The sequence below is a fragment of the Syngnathus scovelli genome, chromosome 6 (genome assembly GCF_024217435.2).
Source record: "Syngnathus scovelli strain Florida chromosome 6, RoL_Ssco_1.2, whole genome shotgun sequence".
Lineage (NCBI taxonomy): Eukaryota > Metazoa > Chordata > Actinopteri > Syngnathiformes > Syngnathidae > Syngnathus > Syngnathus scovelli.
The window spans coordinates 3,771,036-3,783,783 of record NC_090852.1 but is presented as its reverse complement, the minus strand read 5'-3'; the positions used below and the strand labels follow the sequence as shown (position 1 = coordinate 3,783,783).

Here is a 12,748-nt window from a genome sequence, read left to right as displayed (position 1 = left end):
TGTCCGGGGACGGTGGATGGGGCTCGGACATGGCTTTTACGCACGCCCGGTCCTATTTATGGAGCTCTCTTCCACCTCAATGGCTGGAAGTGCCACCTCCGGGGATGGAAGTCCACGCCGCCACACGCCTGGAAGTCCACGCCGGTGCTTGGGGACATGTGGCGGTGAACTATTTATGTTATAATTATTTGATATATTTTATTTTGTGTAGCAACTTGTATATGTTTTTATCGTTACAGTTCAGTAGTTGTTGGCTCGTTAAACTCTTGTTTTGTTAAATAAAGAGCCGTTTACCAAACCCACGTCTTTCCTGGTACTTGGTTAGCGCTACAATATTGTTATTGATTTGGAGTGACACAGATGGTTTGATAATCACTTCCACTTCCAATCCCTTAGACCTTTGTCCGTTGGGGCACCGCTGAGGATTTGACAGTCAGTTTTCTCCATTCCTCTCTGTTCTCCGCTGTTCTCAATAACTCGTATGTTTTTAGGCCTGTCCAATCCTTTATGTTGTCCTCCCATCTCTTTTTCTGTCTCCCTCTCTTTCTGCCTCCGTTCACTGTGCCTTGCAGGATCTCCTTGGCAAGTCCTGTTGATCTTGTGACATGGCCGTACCATTCCAGTTTCCGCCTTTTGACTGTCGTTAGTAGGTCGACGTATGGTCCGATTGCACTCTTTACACGTGATTTTACCTCTTCGTTTGTGATGTGGTCTTTGTAAGATATTCCAAAGAGTCTTCTTTAGCATCGCATTTCCAGTGCCTTGATTCGCTTTTCAGTGTCTGCTGTTAGGGTCCAGGATTCACAAGCATATAGAAAGATTGAGATTACTAGGGAGCGCATTAGTCTGATCTTCGAGCTGGTAGAGATATTTTTGTTGTTCCAGATGGTCTTCAGCTCGGTCATTGCATTTGTAGTTTGGGCAATCTTGGCAAGTATTTCGGGTTTAGATCCTTCATCTGAGACCACAGCACCTAGGTATTTAAAGTTGTTGACTACCTCTAGGGTCTGGTTGTTAATCTTGATGTCTCCGGTGAATCCGTTGGGGTTGTTGGTCATTAGTTTTGTTTTTTCTGCACTTATCTCCATGCCATAGTCTGTGGTTGTCTCTTCTAATCGGTGGATCAGGTCGACTAGTTCTTGTTCGTCGCCGGCAAGACCATCAATATCATCCGCAAAGCGGAGATTGGTGATCTTTCTGCCTCCAATGCTTACTAAGCCTTCATGTTGTTCAAGGGCCTCTGACAATATTCTTTCAAGGAAGATGTTGAAGAGCATGGGGGATAGCAAGCAACCTTGACGCACTCCTGTTGTTGTCCTAAACCACTCTCCTATGTTGTTTTGTAGGTATACCGCACTTGTGGCTGTCTTGTATAAGTTCTCAATGACTGCAATTATATTCTCATTGATGTTATAGAGTTTCATGGTTGCCCAAAGCGCTTCATGCCACACGCGGCCGAATGCCTTCTTAAAGTCGATGAATACGTGGTAGAGATCCTGTTGGTGTTGCTGGTACTTTTCGCACAGTATCCGAAGATTGAATATTTGTTCTGTGGTGCTGCGACCTGGTCTGAATCCAGCCTGTTCTTCTGCTATTATCTTTTCGGCTTGGGGCATCCGCTTGTTTGTTGTTGTCCTTCTTCTTCTTCTTCTTCTTAATATAACTTTTAGCATTACCTTACTGGGATGGCTGATGAGGCTGATAGTGCGGTAGTTTTGGCAGAGCTGGACGTTGCCTTTTTTGAGAAGGGTGATAATAAGTGATTGTGTCCATGATGTTGGCCACTCGCCTGTTGTCCAGATTTTGTTGCAGATAAGTAAAAGTGCATCTATTACCCCGCCTTGGGTTTGATAATATTATTGCTTATATAATAGTTATTTAATATATATTTTATATATCGTTATATGGGCCTGTGGAATATTTTGAAGCGCACCCGGCCAGCATTGTTGACATAAAGGACGATCGATGGATTTAATGATTTGGAGTGACAGAGATGGTTTGATAATATTATTGCTTATATAATAGTTATTTGATATATAATTTATACATCGTTATATGGGCCTGTGGAATATTTTGAAGTGCAACCACCGTCAGCTGTGCGCACCCGGACGATCGATGGATTTAATGAATTGGAGTGACACAGATGATTTTATGAACGTGTTATTTATGTAATAGTTATTTGAATAACTCTGAATGTTACGTCAGGCTCGTTCTCAGCTCTTCATTTGTGTTTATGTCACGTTAGCATACCTATGGTTTAGCCTGTTGTTGCTCGTTCATGTCTGTTATTGGTCTTGGATTTTGTCGAATAAATTTCCCCCAAAATGCGACTTATACTCTGGAGCGACATATATGTTTTTTTCACGTTATTGTGCATTTTATGGCTAATGCGACCTATATTCCGGAGCAACTTTTAGTCCGAAAAATACGGTAGTGTATTCAATTGAATATAGGTTGAAAAGGATTTTCAAATCATTGTATTTTGTCTTTATTTACATTTTACACAATTTCCCAACTTCAACCGAATCTGGTTTGTATCTCCTACCACGCTATCTTAAATTGACAGGGTACAGGAGTCACTGACGATGTAAGTGGGTCTCCTAACAAGAGAAATCAAAGTCAAAGTCTGCTTTATTGTCACTTTCTTCACATGGCAAGACACACACACAAAGAGATCGAAATTGTGTTTCCTACTATCCCACAGTGACAAGACATATTACATATATTATATTATATTATATTATATTATATTATATTATATTATATTATATTACCGTATTTGCCGGTGTATTGGTCGACCTTTTTCGATCCAAAATCGACCGAAAAAAATCGACCTCGACTTATACACCGAGTCATAAAATTTAACTTCGTATTCATCGCTTCAAATGTGATGGTAACCAAGGCCGTTTCTCATGCATCTCATTGTGCGTTGCACTTAGAAAATTTGAACCGGGCGGCGTGCGCGAGTGCGCGGCCCGCTGGAAGTCGAATGAGGCGCCGCGATCTCCTCCGCGGTGCTTATAAAGTGCCGATCCGCTCGGCTTGGAGCTATATCCGGCCTCCCGTTGGTGCCGGGCGGCGTGCGCGAGCTCGCCGGCTGCTGGAAGTCGAATGAGGCACCGCGATCTCCTCCGCGGTGCTTATAAACAGCCGATCCGCTCGGCGGGGGCTATTTTCGGCCACTTGGTGCGTGCGCACGGCCTCCCGGATGTGCCGGGCGGGTGCGCGAGCTCGCCGGCCGCTGGAAGTCGAATGAGGCTCCGCGATCTCCTTCGCGGTGCTTATAAACAGCCGATCCGCTCGGCGGGGGCTATTTTCGGCCACTTGGCGCGTGCGCACGGCCTCCCGGATGTGCCGGGCGGGTGCGCGAGCTCGCCGGCCGCTGGAAGTCGAATGAGGCGCCGCGATCTCCTCTGCGGTGCTTATAAACAGCCGATGCGCTCGGCGGGGGCTATTTTCGGCCACTTGGCGCGTGCGCACGGCCTCCCGGATGTGCCGGGCGGGTGCGTGAGCTCGCCGGCCGCTGGAAGTCGAATGAGGCGCCGCGATCTCCTCCGCGGTGCTTATAAAGTGCCGATCCGCTCGGCTTGGAGCTATTTCCGGCCTCCCGTTGGTGCCGGGCGGCGTGCGCGAGCTCGCCGGCCGCGATCTCCTCCGCGGTGCTTATAAACAGCCGCATGCGCACGGCCTCCCGGAATTTGAACACATTTCGTCAATAAATTTTGCATATTGAATTTTGAAGTTTAATATAATGCAACAATTGAGCTCGACTTATACAAAGGATATATCATAAAATCGTAAATTTCCGTCGAATTTTAGGGGGTCGACTTATACACCGAGTCGACCTGTACACCGGCAAATACGGTATATTATATTATATTATATTATATTATATTATATTATATTATATTATATTATATTGGTCTACAGACAAACAAAACAGTCAAGTAAACATTACAAAAAGTAAAATCAAGAAGGCACATACAATGAATAAATAAGAGCAATGAATAAATAATAAATACATAAATAAGAGCAACATGGTTAAAATGGAGCAATTGTGCATACAGCAGACAGTCAGAATATAGCGCAAAAATACAGGAGGAGTAGTGCAAGGCAGCCAACATGGCCCAAAAGGCCAGGACGTTATGCAGCCGAGGGTGGAGGGGGGAGAGAGTTCAGGATCCTAACAGCCTGGAGTATGAAGCTGTTGGTGAGTCTGCTAGTGCGGGATCGCACTCCTCTTCCCAGAGGGCAGTAGATCAAACAAAGTGTGAGCGGGGTGACTCACATCACTCACAATTGTGGTCGCCTTGCGTGTGAGATGGGAGGTGTAAATGTCCTTCAGGAAGTAGAGTGAAGCACCAATAATCCCACCAGCTGTGTTCACTATGCGCTGCAGGGCCTTCATGTTGTATTCAGTGCAGCTTCCACCCCACACAGCGATACAACTGGAGAGGACGCTCTCAATGGTGCCATGGTAGAATGTGTTCATGATGGCTGGTGGCGCACTTGCTCGCCTGAGTTTCTGCAGGAAGTACAGGCGGCGCTGAGCTTTCTTTGCCAGTGATGCAGTGTTGGTGGTCCAGGAGAGGTCTTCACTGATGTGCACCCCCAGGAATCTGGTGCTGCTCACTCTCTCCACCACAGCACCGTTGATGGTCAGTGGCAGGTGTTGGGTGTGACCCTTCCGGAAGTCAACAACAATCTCCTTGGTCTTGCTGATGTTCAGCAGGAGGTTGTTGTCCCTGCACCATGTGGTCAGAAGGTCGACCTCCGACCTGTATTGAGTCTCGTCGCCCTTGGTGATGAGACCCATCAGAGTCGTGTCGTCAGCAAATTTCACTGAATGATTACATGTGTCTAACCTTTAGGACAATGTAGTATTGCTCCAAATGTTTGTTTAAATTCCTTTAGCGGTCCGTTTTCGCATGTTAGCACGATCGCGAATTAGCATCTTTCCACTAACTCATTAGCCTGCCCAGTAAGTACTTCTTGTTAACATGTTACACGCACACACGTATAATATCTATATTTTCAATATCTATACAAAATTTTCCGTATGTCATTTATACTATTAATGTATTATTTACATGTTTGAAACAATTATTTATTGTTCTAATACTAAAATATGCACTTAAATGGTTTCATATACATTTATTGACACAAAAAAATGTACAATTTGGAATTTGCATGTTTCCTCCCACATCCCAAAAACGTAAATGGTAGGCCGATTTACCATTCCAAATTGTCTGTGACTGTGAATATTTGTTTGTTTGTTTGTTTGTTTGTTTGTTTGTTTGTTTGTTTGTGTGTGACCTGGGATTGCCTGGCAACCAATTCACGGTGTACCCCTCCTACTGCTCCTGGAATAGGCTCCACGCTCGTGACCCAGTTCGAAAGATGAATGAACGAATGTTCAATAATATACACGGTCCCATTTAACTTGTCTCTCATTTCCATTTGTATAGATGAATTGGTACACTAAAAGAGCAGCACTGACTGGCATCTATAACACCACTGAGCTTGTGATGCTTCAGGACTCCTCCCCAGACTTCCAGGACACTTGGAACTTCCTTGACAACCGTATTCAGGATATAGCCAGCATGGTCTCTTCTGCCAAACAGGTATAGTGCAGCCACAGATTTCACAAGGGACATGAAAATAGGATTTGTGTGTGTGTGTGTGTGTGTGTGTGTGTGTGTGTGTGTGTGTGTGTGTGTGTGTGTGTGTGTGTGTGTGTGTGTGTGTGTGTGTGTGTGTGTGTGTGTGTGTGTGTGTGTGTGTGTGCGTGCATGCGTTTGAATGTCCTTATAATGACTGAAAACACAATTTCTCATTATTTTGTGACATTGAAATATGACTGATGGCAACCTGCGGTTTGGCAAATGCATAGTCACCTCATGAATGGCTCGAACTGTAAACTATGTGTCTAGAAAGGGTGATGGTGCCTTCCTGGTTAGGGTGGAGGCCGTCCATCTTCAGCAGGTTAAGGCAGCCCCAGAAAGAGGACCAATTAGCTACAAACTGCAGTCCCAGATTTTTGCAGAAGCTAGACAGCTACCGGTTAAGGTATAATTGTCTGCTAAACCTCTCATCATTGCCAAGCATGTTTTTGGGATGTGGAAGGAAACCGGAGGACCCGGAGAAAACCCACGCAGGCACGAGTGAACATGCAAACTCCACACAGGGAGGGCCGGAGGTGGAATCGAACCCTCACCCTCCGAACTGTGAGGCGGACATGCTAACCAGTGCCACACCGTGCTGCCTGATAAAATTAAATTGGAAAGAAAAATTCATCCAACGGCAAATGATCCAAAGGAAGCTATTAACCCAGACTTTCACTATTACGGAAATGGATTGGAAAATTGTGCATACAACTCGGAAGATCAATTCAACAACTACATAAATGTGGAAAGAAAATGGTCCATAATCCACTTCAACAGTAGTTAACATGCCAAAAAAGAACAGGACTATCTTCAGACATTTGACAAGCTTTTTAACATCATTGGAAACTACAGAGACAACGAGCTTCCACCTTGAAGGATATAAATCAGTCCACAAATGCAGAAGCAACAAAACGGGTGGTGGAGTCGCACTCTAAATTGAAAACAATATTTGGTTTGAAACATTAGTCAATGGCGAAAATGTTGAAAGTTGAAATCAGTACGGGACGAAGGCAAAAAAAACTATATCTTGGCTATAAATATGCCCAGGTGCCAATATGGAGGTGTTGAATGAACATGTTAACAAAATGCTCGCAAAATCAAAACAAAAGAAAGTATTCCTATGTGGAGACTTCAGTATTGACCTACTAAGGTCATGCTGTAACCGACGACTTGTGAATTTAATGTACTCATTTGGTTTCTGCCCATTGATTACTAAACCTACAAGAATCTCGGAGAGCAGTGCCACTCTAATAGTCAACATTGTCACAAATGTACTCGATCCAGAAATAACTAGTGGCATCCATCCATCCATCCATCCATCCATCCATCCATCCATCCATCCATCCATCCATCCATCCATCCATCCATCCATCCATCCATCCATCCATTTTGTTCTGAGTAGCCTATGTGTTCACACCACAAAACTTGGTGGTACAGCCAGAAAGGAGCAGAAGTTCATATTTACAAGACTCAATTAGGTGTTCATGTGACTGTATAGGCCTTGTTATACAAAAGTGGCCTTTGATGTTGCTAAAACTTTAAATACGTAAAAGTTAAACAAGTAATTTGTATTGAATTTGTCTTTCTTTTATATAGCATTATCATTTGTGACATTAAAATGATCTGTTTTACTTCAATTATCAATGGCACAATTTACCCCAGTGTATTTTCTCTAACGACACGAAGTTGTGCCACAAAACCATTTTTTTTTCTAAAGCTGTATTTCTCAAACAGTTTGTTTAAGATCCAAAGTAATTGTTCCCAGGGATGCACAACATCCTAAACTATATGTAGATATCTTAGTTGGAGGCATTACTGTTATCCCCTTGCTTTAAGGGCACTTTAAGTAAAAATTGGCACTACTTACCCCACTCTCCCCTACTGTTGATGTCAATGTGGCATATGAATGTTTCCTGAAAACCTTGTTACAACAGTATGACAAACATTGCCCACACTCACAAAGACCATTTTCCTCTTTGGTCTGTCTTCTGTGAGCTTTGCACACTGGGCAGCATTGTCACCTAAAGCTTTTTTTTTCTTATCCTAGCCTTTTCAGCCCCACATGGTGTTTTTTCTGTCCATCTTTTTATCCACAGGCCACTCCTCTTCCCTGCAATTAGCGTCATTCAGGCACAAAGCTAATTTGGACTCTACCAACTTCAATGAGTGTGTGTGTGTGTGTGTGGGGGGGGGGGGGGGGGGGGTTAAACAATGCTATCTCCCAACTTTAAACAAGGGAAAGAGAAATGGAATGCAAAAGTGGTCTTCTAAGACAGTGTTTCCCAACCACTGTGCCGCGGTAGTGAGAGATATTCCGCTGTGTCGTGGAAAATTGTCCAATATTAATTACAGAGTGCATTGTAAATAGGATCGCCAAACCACTGGTAAGTTAGCGCAAGGCCTGGTCAGCCACTTGCTAATCATGCATGCGTGGCTAATCGAAGAATCTTGAGATTTCATGTTGTGTCAGTTTTATTGTCCTGCATCGGCACATTGCTGCTGTGTGCTTTTCATTACAGTGATGCTCTGGTGACCATGGTGCGTTTGTGTAAATCCTAGGATTTACTGAAATCCTAGGATGTAGTTCAACCAGAGAATCTGGATTGTTCATTTTCACCAACATAAAATACACAGTCAAGTCGTGATACCTTGACTGTGATCACCACTCAGCTGCTGCCAGAACAGCAGAGCATCTTTAGACGTGACTTTGTTCTTATTGTCGCAATATTTATAGAACTAATCTAAAACAGTAAACAACAGGGGGGAGCAAAATGTCTAAGGAAAGGACTGAGGAATTTCATCATGCAGTGACAAAGTTTGTAGTTAAAGGCTTGTATTCATTTGCCACTATAGAAGCCCCTGATTTTTGGTAGGTGATGATTTCTATCATAGGAGAATGTTTGCTTTCTTCACTCTTAGGTTTGTATTGTCATATTGACACAAAGTTGTAATATTTAAAACAAAATGTTCATAATCGTTTTTGCGCTTCCTTTTTTCCAAAATAAAGATCAATAAGAGAATTGATAAAGAATTAATTGGTTAAACGGAATCAAACATGCAATTGGAATCGTAAAAATCTTATCAATTCCCATCCCGACACATGATATACAAGGTCACACAATGAAACCATCCATTCATGCACTTACAAATTGTAAGTACCAACTAGTGTGTTCTTGGTTGTTTTTTCAGATACAGTCAACGAGCAAAGCCATGGTACAAGGACTAATGGGAACTGCTGTGACTGTAAGTCTTCCCAGATCTTTCTCATTTTTATAAAACACACACATAAAAATCACACCAGCAGCGAGTTTTCAACACATCATTTTGACTTTAACAGTTTTTCAAATTACTCTCTATGTGTGTGTGTGTGTGTGTGAGTGTGTATGTGTGTGCGCGCGCGTGTGTGTGTAGGTGTGTGTGTGTGTGTAGGTGTGTGTGTGTGTGTGTGGGGGGGGGGGGGGCGTTGGAGGTGGGGGGGGGGGGTCCGCGTCAGTCTTCGCATGGGTGGGGTGATGGTTTTAACAGCCTGATGAAAAAAGCTGTTGCTCAATCTTGAAGCTCTCGATTTTAAGAAGCGGTACCTTTTACCAGAGGGGAGTGGGAAGAACAGGGCATGACCGGGGTGTGTGGAATCAGTCTTGATGTTTTTGGCTTTTTTATTGCGTTAACCTGTGTAGGTGTCTTCGAGGGAGGGCAATGTAGTCCCGATTATCCTCTCTGCCGTCCTCACCACCCGCTGCAGTTCCTTCCTGTCCTTTGCAGTGCAGCTGGTGAACCACACTCGATGGATGCTCTATAAAAGTTAACCAGCAGGGGGCGGGGAATATGATGCTGTTTCAGCTTCCTGAGGAAGTAAAGCCTCTGATGTGCCTTTTGCACCTGTTTCAATATGTGGATGGACCAGTTGAAGTCGGCTGAGATGTGAATTCCCAGGAACTTGAAGCCCTCCACCCTCTCAACCTCCTCACCTCTAATAGAGAGAGTGGGGGGCACAGTCCTTTTGGCTTTCCTAAAATCCACAATTATTTCTTTTGTCTTGGTTGTGTTAAGTTCCAGGTTGTTCTGAGAGGACCAGTCGATCAGGTGTTTGACCTCCCTGTAGGCTGACTCATCGTTGTTCTTAGTCAGTCCTACAATGGTGGTGTCATCAGCGAACTTAACAATGGTGTTTGTGGGATGGATGGGGAAACAGTCATGCGTGAAGAGAGAGAAGAGAAGCGTGCTGAGGACACACCCATGTGGTGTTCCTGTGTTCAATAGGAGTGTGGAGGAAAAGTGGTCTCTCATCCTGACGCGCTGTGGTCTGTTCCTGAGGAAGTCCCATATCCATGCACACAGTGAACTGTCTAAGCCCAGGTTGTGCAGCTTTGTGACCAGCTTCTGGGGAATGACCGTGTTAAATGCTGAGCGGAAGTCCACAAATAGCATTCTCACATAGGTGTTTCTCTGATCCAGGTGAGTGAGGGCTGTGTGGAGCGCCATCATGACTGCATCCTCGGATGACCTGTTTGCTCGGTAGGCAAACTGGTACTGGTCGATGTTGGCTGGGATGGCGGACTTGATGGAGGGGAGGATGAGTCTCTCAAAGCATTTAGTAATAATAGGGGTAAGGGCAACCGGGCGATAGTCATTCAGGCAGTTCACTGTGGTTTTCTTGGGTATAGGGATGATGATGGCAGATTTAAGACAGGTGGGAACCATGGCCTGCTGGAGCGAGAGGTTAAAGATGGTTGTGAATATCTCCGCGTGCTGGTTTGCGCAGACTTTAAGTACCCATCCCGGGACACCATCTGGGCCAGGTGCCTTCCTCGCATTGACTTTCCTCAGGGTGTCTCTGACTTGTTGTGGCTGGAGCTGTCATCACCTGGTGGAGCAAGGATGGGGTTTTCCCTGCTGTGATGGTCCAAGCGGGCGAAGAACTGGTTCAGTGCGTCTGGGAGGGTGCTATCTGATGGTACTGTGGCTGTGGTGTTGGTATTGTAGCCAGTCAGGGTCTTAATCGCCTGCCACATACCTCTGGAGTTATCGTTTGTGAGGTGTGTCTCGATATGCTTTTGGTAGCTGTGCTTGGCCTTCTTAATGCCCCTCCGCAGGTTTGTCTGTGCTTCCTTGTAGCTTAGCAGGTGACCTAGGCAGTGTCCCGTGCTTTGAGTAAGGTCCTCACTTCACTATTGAGCCACGGTTTCTGATTAGGGAACATTTTGATGGTCTTAGTCTCTGTCACATTCTCAGTACAAAAATTGATATAATCCATTACTGCAGATGGGCGATTGTCCAGATCTGTCCGCTCTGCAAAAAAAAAAAAAAAAAAACAGTCTGTGACCTCAAAACAGTCCTGTAGAGTTGAGGTGGTTTCCTCAGTCCAAATTCTTACTGTTTTTGTGGTTGTTTTTTTTGACAGATCTATGGTTTGTACGCAGGAAGAAAAGAGAGAGACGGGTGATCGGAGAGACCCAGGTGAGGCAAAGGGCTGGCTTTACTTTCGTAGGGAAGTTGACATATTTGTGGAATTTGGGTAGGACAGAATTCCGGTTAGCATGGTTGAAGTCTCCTGCAACTATAATAACACTGTCTGCCTGCACAGCTAAATGCTGGTTGATAAAAAAAAAAAAGTAGCGTAAATTTAGCATTAGCATCGGGGGGCACGTTGGCAACAATTATTACCACAGATGTGAACTCCCTACATCGGAAAAAGGGTCTGCACTGTAACATTAAAAATTCCATATCTGGAGAGCAGTGAGTGTGTTTGACAGTTGCATTGGTGCAGCACCTGTTGTCATTGTAGACAGTCCTCCTCCTCTGCTCTTACCAGAGTCTGTTGTTCGGTCGGCTCTGAAGACAGCATGGCCTGCTAGCTCGATAGCTGCGTCGGGGATGTAATGGTCCAGCCAGGACTCCTTGACAATCACAACACAGTATTCCAGACCGTGAGATGTGCTCCGCAGTTGCAGTTCATCCATCTTGTCGGTTATCGACCGGCCGTTAGTAAGAAAGAGGCTGGGGATGAACGGTTTGTACGGGTTAGCTTTTAGCATGGCTGCTAGTCCTCCTCTTTTGCCCCGCTTCTGTCTTCTATGTCTGTGCCGCCTGCGCCATTCCAGCAGGGGGATAGTAAAGCCGGCTGCGTTCGGTGGCTGCCGAATCTCCGGGGGAATCGTGTTCCAGAGATTCAAGTTCTTTTGCGGGCTGAAGGTGTTCACTGCAACAGACAACAGCTCTGTTGTATTGCACACGTCACAAGCAGAGATGGGATAAGTACTAAAAATGTTACAAGAAAAGTTACAAAACTGCCAACAACTGAGGAGCGCCGGGCCGCTGCGTCTGTGCGCGCCATCTTGAATGGGAACATGTTGATCTGTGTCCTTGCAGCTGTTTGGCTTAGCAGGTCTAACTATACTTTATCTTAGCCTCCTGCACTTTATTCACTCCGTCTGCGTCAACATATCGGCAGCACCTCAGACTTGCACTTCATTACACACACACACGCACATACTATCACGTCTCCGCTCCTCGATCGCCAAGCGGAGTAGAACTGATTGTCTGCTTGTCACTCTTGATCAAATCGTCCTGTTTGCCCGAATTTTGCTGGAATCGAAGCACATAAGTGCACCCCAACACCATCAGCGACTCCCCGATGCGACACGCGGCTCACTGGTCTAGCGCGGAAGGTGCGTGATGCCATAGGCCAGCAGGGCGAGAGCAGAGACGTGACACAGCCGCGCACGAAGGAAAAATGCACCGCCGTGCAGAAACAGTCGGGACAACGTCATTGAGCGTAACTGCGCACGTAGGAAAAAATAACTGTGTGCGGATTTGGGACAGCGGCTGCTAATGAGCACTAAGCGCAGGGCGCTCTTCTGAGCAATGTGTGATGCCCTCGCGCTGGGCTGCCGGGGTGCGTCAGCTGGTCAGCACCGCAAGAGCAGAGCGGAGCCGTGACAAGTCAAGTCAAGTTTATTTATATAGCCCTAAATCACAAGCAGTCTCAAAGGGCTTCACATAGACAAACAAATTGACAATTATTCTCAAAGCATCCCCTGATCTTAAGCTCCCAAAAGGGCAAGGAAAAACTAAAAAAAAAA

General features: G+C 45.2%; 1 protein-coding gene across 4 annotated transcripts in view; it reads left to right on the top strand.

Annotated features, from left to right (window-relative positions):
• The window catches only part of coq9 (coenzyme Q9 homolog (S. cerevisiae)), a 108,869-nt gene that overhangs the window by 60,349 nt on the left and 35,772 nt on the right, over positions 1-12,748 (top strand). For 2 of the 4 annotated variants that reach the window (XM_068651065.1, XM_049724596.1), the window contains exons 7-9: positions 5,469-5,624; positions 8,856-8,909; positions 11,068-11,123. In XM_068651065.1, the coding sequence (XP_068507166.1) occupies positions 5,469-5,624; positions 8,856-8,909; positions 11,068-11,109 (252 nt within the window). In that variant the 3' untranslated portion in view covers positions 11,110-11,123. The remainder of the gene's footprint in view (positions 1-5,468; positions 5,625-8,855; positions 8,910-11,067; positions 11,124-12,748) is intronic. The other 2 variants (XM_068651067.1, XM_068651066.1) reach the window with 1 other exon arrangement.